This window comes from Solanum stenotomum, chromosome 8, assembly GCF_019186545.1.
Source record: "Solanum stenotomum isolate F172 chromosome 8, ASM1918654v1, whole genome shotgun sequence".
Lineage (NCBI taxonomy): Eukaryota > Viridiplantae > Streptophyta > Magnoliopsida > Solanales > Solanaceae > Solanum > Solanum stenotomum.
In genome coordinates, this window is record NC_064289.1 from 13,257,573 (window position 1) to 13,265,529 (window position 7,957).

Below are 7,957 nucleotides of genomic sequence, written 5' to 3' on the forward strand. Positions count from 1 at the left end.
TATTTTTTTTTTTTTGTAAAATTTGGTGCAGTGAATTGAAGTTGATTACACTAAAAATAGTGCTGACACCAAATTTGATGTTTGGATTGGAGATGCCTAAGCGTAAGTTCAATTTTCATAGGCAAAAATTACTGACCAATCCATTTAAACGATAAATCTTGAGAAATTGAAACCTAACAAAAAAACCTTCCATAAATAAACTGACAACGACGTCGTATTAAGTCCCTCCAGAAACCCCAAATCAAAATTCTCGGTCCTATAAACCCCAGGTGTTTTCTTCTTCTTCCCCCCAATTCTCAAATCTTAACCATTTTTCGCCATGGATGAAGAAGAGATTGAGAAAGCAGTCGTAGCGTATTTGAAGAAGAAGGGTTTCAAGCAAACGGAGATTGCTTTTCAAGAAGAACAGCAACTGAATAAAAACAGCTCTTCTTCAATCCACAACAACAACTCCGCAAATTCTCAGATTGACCCCGACTTAACCAAAAAAATCCTTTCTTTCTCTGAGTAAGTTTCTTTTTCCACTTAATTTGATGTAATAATTACTGTTTGGCTACGAGAATTAAGTTCTAAAATCAATTTACCTTTAAAAGATAATTTAATTTCAATGAAGCACGTTAAAGTAGAGAAGGATTGAATATAGAAGATTGATAGAACTGAACTAGTTTAGGGTTGAGAGGTAACTTGGTTGTTGGAAGAAAAGCAGCAGCAACAGAATAGAAGCAGTTCTTCTTCACCCTCCAATAGCATTTCTGCAAATGCCCAAATTGACCCTGAACTGCCAAACAAAAAAATCTGTTCTCTGTGTAGGTAACATAAATTTAGTCACGGGAGCCATTCTTTTAAGGGAGAAATTAGCACTACTTGGTGAAATAGGTTTTTTTCGAATCAATTGTCCTCATTTCCTGTATTTTCTGTAAATGCATAGTGTTTCGCCATGAGGTTGCGGTTCTAAATACCATAGACAATGCCCAGAACCACTTTTGAGGTACTAACACACTGGCAAGGAATTGAAAAGAGAGGATCAAAGTAAAATTGGTGGAAGAATATCCCTGTTTGCATCTGATGGACATTATGGAAAGAAAGGAACGAGAGATATATGAAGGGAAAGGTAGCAGCACACAGAAGATCAAGATGAGATCTCTTAGTCTTTTATATTTTTGATGTAAGCAAGATTTAGTGGGGACAGTATATAGCTTAGTGGAGTTTATAGGCCAACTGTAATTTTTTGAAAATTTGATTTTGGATTTTGAGTATGATGGCATCCCCTGGGGGTTTGTAAATGTATCCTCATCAGTTTTCTGATGAGTTCTTTTGTGTGAATACAAAGTTACCTATTTCAAAATAAATAAATAGAGGGAATGTAGAGGAGGATTTATGAGCTGACCCGAACTGTTTAGGATTGAGGCTTCGTTAGTTGTTTCAAGAAGGGGCAACAACAATGGTGTGTTTGGTATGGAGGAAATGTTTTCCATTTTTTTCATGTTTGATTGGTCAAATGTTTTGGAAAATATTTTCTTTAGGAAAACAAGTTCCTTAAAATGAGGAAAATGAGTTTCCTAATGAAACTAGGAAAAACAAGTTATGTAAGTGACATTATACTCTGGAGCTTCCTACTTTTAGAATATTACAAATATAGATAGATGTTATGGCAAGAGTTCTGGTCTTGGCAGCTGTGATAATGCATGCTTTCTGGTTATTTTCTTAGCATGCATCTTTGATATCATTCTGAATCTAAATTTTCATGCTTTTCAGATTTGAAACCGGTCCCCAACGATACCAAGAAGAATATAGCAAGCTTCGGTCATGGGCCTATAGTTCACTGGACTTGTATAAGGTTGGTCCTTTGACTTGTGCTAACAGTAACATGAGAGGTAGTTTATGTAGTATCATGATGAATATCTCCTCATGACACGTAATGCACTAATAGAAGGCCTGCCACCAGTAATACCATAGGCAATAAACACAAATGGAAAGGAGAGGCTTTCTTTTTCTCTGTTATTTAGCTCTTTCTAATCCTTAACATAATGTATTAGGGCAATCAAGTGAGCACCTTGACCTGTTAATACTTCTGCTGCTGTCTTTCTGGCAGTGACAAGGTCTTTGAAATTGAGTTCACATATTTGTGATTCTCAACTCTAGTTTATGGACTTATGCTATAAATGTAGCACCAACGATGGATTTAATACTGTCTTCTACCATTGCGATCATAATATGCGAGCCAAAAATAGCTCTCCATAACATAAGCATGACAAGCGTGCTGTCTTCATACAAGTTAGGTTGTGTGATTATACAAGTCAGATGAAAAAGTGACAAAATTGGTTCCGTATGTTTGGTAGGTTCAAAATGGTCCCTTAAAATATACTCTTGAACAATTTTGGTCCCTTAAGTTCACCAAAAGCGAACACACCCTTTGGGATGGCCCAATGGTTTGGGCTTGGGAACTTCCATGTAGGAGGTCTCAAGTTCGGAACCCACTAGCAAGGGGTTTGCCTTCTGGGTTGAGCGTCGCACCAGGCTTGCCTAGTGCGGGTTACCTCTCCTGTGTGGTTTGCAAGCTATTGCATAGGAGCAGGGTTTTACCCTGTGCGCACCCAAAGGGTAGCGGCTGCGGGTTTCCCTTGTCATAAAAAAAAAAAAATTGAACACTTTTGGTTATGTCAAATATTTAACAAATTCTTGTTGGTAAATTTAACAGGAACTGTGAAAAATAAAAGATTTAACATGAATTAACATTTATAGTTACAACATTTGCCAGTTTGCTAATTTTGGTTTATTTTTGGAGGATGGTGCAATTTTTGCCATCTTGTAAAATCTGTTTTTTGGTATATGGTTCAATTTTTGGTGTTGCAGTTTTCAAGATATGACAGGACTTTCTGGTGTTTTTGGTTGGATCATTATTTTCACCATTCTGATAAAATCTAACCACCCGAGTTCTGTTTCAAAAAAAAAAAGAGTCTAACCACCCGAGTTTGTTAAATATTTGTCAAAGACCAAATGCACACTTTTGGCAAACTTAGAAGACTAAAATTGTTCGGGAGTATATTGAAGGACCACCTTTAACCTACACTCAAACATAAGGGACCATTTTATCTCTCTCTCCAAGTTAGACTCCTCCTTTTGACTTAATCTCTTTAGTCTTCAATATTTTGTGGTTTCCTGTAATAGCTGAAGCTACATTCCATTTATTTTTGTCCATTTCTGTTTACCTTGTCTCAGTCCATTCCTGGCTTGCCTCTCTCTTTCTATTGGAATGGAGGGATGTGCATCTGAATTTGCTCCAATTCTAACATAATCTGATATTGATTGAAAAGAGGGGAGTTAAGCTAGCTAATGAAGGGGTTGGGATTCGCCTCGCCCTTAAAGATCCGCCCCTTGTTTCAGTCAGAATATTTATTATCAGCTCCCTCTGATATTTAGCCATCTCTCTCCTTAAAATCCTTTCATGTACATGGAAGTTATTTCATATCCTAGAGAGTGCAGTTGTATCGTCTCTAAAGAAACGTAGGATCTATTGGAGATAACATGAAACAATGTTAAATGCCGAGTGTTCTGTTTCCTTTTTTTCCTTTGGTCGTTTCTCTTCCTGCAGTGCTGGTACTGCTTAGGATACCTTTCGATTAGCAGAAATGATATTCAAACTTTGTTGTTTCCAACAGTTTGGCCATTGTATATATTGGGATTGTTAAGTCTTTTTCTTTAGTATGTATGACTCATTTGAAATCATCTTATATTATGTTAAGTATTGTTATCCTCTTTCATTTGTTAAATGAGATTATTGCTATTATTGATTCATCTGAACATATATATATTTCAATCTTGCAGCACGAGTTGCTTCGTGTTTTGTATCCTGTATTTATTCATTGTTTCATGGAACTTGTCGCTAGAGGTCATATTCAAGAAGGTATACTTTATCAGTTATGTTTTGGTTGTAAGTTGATCTTTGTGAGATAATTTTTAACACAGTTCTTTTATTGCCAGCACGAGCCTTTTTCAATAGTTACCGTGAAGACCATGAGATGACGCATTTGCGTGATCTTCAGAAGTTAGAAGGCGTTCTCTCACCATCCCATCTAGAGGTACATCACTATCCTAGCACCTGTATGGATGCCCTTTTCCATGCTCAAGTGTGTCATATACTCACTAAACATATTGTAAAATGCAGGAAATGGAATTTGCTCATTCTATACGGCTGAGCAAAGTGAACATTAAGATGTGTCAGGTATTCTCTTGATCCATTTGCTTCTTCTGGTTGAATTTTTCTGCTACTATAGTGCACAATAATGTCTCAACTGTGAAAGCCAAGTGTGTCTGGGGTTGTTAGCAATTGGTGACAAATGCATCGAGTTACAGAGGAGGAAAAGAAACTAATGTGATATTTCATTTTAGAGTGCATTATCTTTCATTTCCTGCTCTTGACCACTTATTTTGCTGTGGAACTTCAACTTTTTGACAAAAAAATCCACCTCTTTTCAAATCTTTTCTTTTGAAGCAGAACACCTATTAATTATGTTGATAACATAGCAAACACCCCTGGTTTGACATACTGAAAAATAAGAAAGGGGGGATAATGGCTAGTTCATCATGTAGGTTTGTTGAAATTAACTACAATGTTTTCTCTGTTATTCTCATGCCATGTATCTTATCACCATGCACATTAAAAGAACAGTCATTTGTCTAATGGTTTGTCTAGTTTGGTGGATTTACGTGCAGTTTGATAACTGTGCTTTGGGCAATAGACATGTCTAGCACCATTTGATTACTTTTTACCATGCACACCTTTAGAGCTTAACTGGATTAACCTTTTGATTTGCTTTTTTTTACTCTGAAACAGTACTCCTATGATCTTTTGCTGCAATACTTGCACAAGACAGAATCTATTACAATGCTTGGGATCATCAATGAGCGCATTAATTTTCAAGGTGCAGTTCCCATTTTCGTAGTTGCATTCAACCTTTCAATTTTCAACTATGTTAAATTGACCATTTTCATTTAGGGTAATCTTTTTTGATTAAGTAAAGAATTTCAATAATAAAACAAGGCCGAGATGGCTGTAAACAAGAGATATACCCAAAAAGAAGAAACCTACAAAATATGGTTCACTCCAAAAGACACCCAATCCTATATACAAATAGGAATTACATGGGTGCACCAAAAGAAAATAGAATGCGGAGACTACTACTCAGTTCAGCAAGGCTCATCTCCATCCTTTCAAAATCCCCCCTATTTCTCTCTCTCTCCAAATAACCCACATTAAAGCAAGAGAAGTAACATTCCAAGTTTTTTGCCTTTTTCTCCTGGCACCAATCTTTGAACTAAACATCAACTCCTTCACAGATCTTGGCATCACCCATGAAATGCCGAACCATCTAAAGATACCCTACCATAACCTCATTGCTAGATTGCAATGTAGCATAATATGATCCACGTCCTCACCTTCCTCCTGTAAAGGAAACACCAACTAATACAGACGACCTTCTGTTTCCTAACATTCTCCGCCGTCAAAATCACCCCTCTAGAAGCTAACCAAGTGAAGAAGCGCCCCTTTCTTGGCATCGTAGAAATAGCGTAAATATTTATCCACCATGAAGTGTTTAGGAAGGAGCAGTTACATCTTTCCATATATATTGGTATGATAACCAAACCATATTAGAAGGAAGAAGAGAAAAAAATTTGTGAGAGAAGCTGAAGGCTTCCACATTTGACATGTATTTTCCTTGACCGTTATCCTGTTAGAACAAATGCTCATCATTGCATCCACTGAAGAAAGACCAGGAAAGGAAAAGTATACCAATTATAATTCAGCTCCTTTCTGTCAGATCATTGTTTATTTTGTCCCTCCATGACCATTAACCATCTTAACCCTCTGGAACCACATCACATGACTAGAGGGAAACCGTCATGTTTATTATAAATAGTGGTGAATTTTACCATAATTACTTCCTTCATATTGCTTGGTTCTTCCATATGTGTGCACTCTTTCTTTCCATGATTCGCCTCCAGCTTTTGTTTCTTGGCCCAAGGCTTGTTACTAGCTCGAAGAAACTCCAATACTTTTTCCTTGGTAGCTAGAATTTATCAAGTTACAGGGAGAAAAAGAAATGAGAAAAGAAGTCTTTGATTAGGGCTGTTTTTGCTGAATTGTCATCATGTTGTGGGAGAACATGGTCACATAGGAGGTGTAACAAGTGGTGGTTTAACTAGCTGTAGTGACTATGTGCCTCTATTGGGTTCTGACAAAGGGAGGTTACTAAAATTAAGGTCAAAGATTTATTGGAATGAAGAGCAGTAATAAGAGTGAGTTATAGATGCAGAGGGTATTCCAGATTTGATTTTTAAGCCTTCAGTTCTTTTCCTCTTTATCTCTTGCATCGGACTCCATTTTTCTTGTGCTAAGCAATGCCAAAGTCACTAGATGCAGATGATTTACTCAATTAACTTCATGGTATGTTTGGCACAAGGGCCAAAGACACTCTTTTCCAGGTAGTCTGGCAATGTTCGAGTAAAAAATTGTCCTAAATGCAACCCTATGAATAGTTTAGTGGTCCATGATCCCCGTGTGCCTTGCCCCTTAATCATTATATAATCATATGGTGTAATTTTTTTGAAGAAGGTAACTTGTATTATGAACAAAGGAGTACTCAGAAAAGTATTCCAGTAATACTTACAACAAAATTACAGAGGGAGAGGTGTCCCTACTAAGCTTCATAAATAATCTAAAATACTAGGAATATCCTCTTCTTCTTGAGGATATTCGTGTTTACGCCAAAAAAAGAAAAGGACTAGACAGTTCCTCTTCAGTTTCTGCAGAGAGCAACTCTTGTTTTCGAAACATCTCTGGTTCCTTTCTGTCCATATAGTCCACCAAATGCAGGCTGGGACAATCTTCCATCTCTCCCTGTGTCCCGACTGGTTCCCATCTCTATTCCAGCAAGCTAGAGCCTCTTTGATGCTCCTTGGCATAGTCCAGCTTATGCCTCTTAAATTGATGAAAATCTGCCATAACTTCACAGTCTCTCTACAATGTAGAAAGAGATGATTTATTGTCTCTAATATCACATTCACAAAAAGAGCACCTAGAGCAAAACTGACGACCTCTTTTCATAAGGTTGTCCTGGGTGAGTGTGGCCTGTTTGGCTAGTAATCAAGTGAAACATGCAACCTTGAAGGGTACCTTGACTTTCCAGATCATCTTCCAGAGCCAGCCACTACTCGCCAGCCACTACTCTGAGAGACTGATCTTTGTGATGTCTTGTAAGCTGAACCAACTGAAAATCTGCCTTGCTTGTCTGGTAGCCAAAATAGATTGTCCTCATTGGGGGTTAAATCTTTGTATTGCTCCAGAGTATTGAGTAGTTCAGCCACTCTGTTAATTTCCCAGTCGTTCAAGTGTCTCCTAAACCTGAGATCCCACCCTTGATTGTCTCTCATTTCTCTAATTGTGGATACCTTTTGAAGGCTCAGGTTGAACAAGTCAGGATACTTGTTCTTCAAAGTTTCTTGTCCAGCCCACACATCTTCCCAAAATAGTGTTTTTCCCCCATTTCCCACCTTGATTTTACAGTTGTTTGCAAACTTGATGGTGTAATTTTAGAGTTGTGTATTTATTAAATTAAGTAAAACATTAAGCTAATTTGTATCAAATGACAGTTTCTCCTGGACAGCCTGGCTCTATATCTGATGATGCGGAAGTTGTAACTCTTGTTGCAAGTGGCCATGATGCTAGTCTCATAAATCAGAAAGAAGTTCATTGGGGGGTAAGCAAACAGTCATTACCAATAATTTTAATCTTCATGTTTTTGGATTGGATTGTGTAGTAAAATATCAGCTTTTGACTATTTACCTGTCAATACTTTACGCTATTTGATGAATTTTTGTGTTTGTTGGTTAACTGACCATGAAACAATTAAATTGGCCAGCTGGAAGTCTTCCCATGCTAATGTATGGAAGAATGAAT

General features: G+C 37.3%; 1 protein-coding gene across 1 annotated transcript in view; it reads left to right on the top strand.

Annotated features, from left to right (window-relative positions):
• Positions 1 to 220: 220 nt before the first annotated feature.
• The window catches only part of LOC125873500 (transcription initiation factor TFIID subunit 5-like), a 17,563-nt gene continuing 9,826 nt past the window's right edge, over positions 221 to 7,957 (top strand). The window contains exons 1-7 of the mRNA XM_049554428.1: positions 221 to 507; positions 1,756 to 1,837; positions 3,826 to 3,904; positions 3,982 to 4,079; positions 4,166 to 4,222; positions 4,835 to 4,922; positions 7,651 to 7,757. Of these exons, the coding sequence (XP_049410385.1) occupies positions 320 to 507; positions 1,756 to 1,837; positions 3,826 to 3,904; positions 3,982 to 4,079; positions 4,166 to 4,222; positions 4,835 to 4,922; positions 7,651 to 7,757 (699 nt within the window). The 5' untranslated portion in view covers positions 221 to 319. The remainder of the gene's footprint in view (positions 508 to 1,755; positions 1,838 to 3,825; positions 3,905 to 3,981; positions 4,080 to 4,165; positions 4,223 to 4,834; positions 4,923 to 7,650; positions 7,758 to 7,957) is intronic.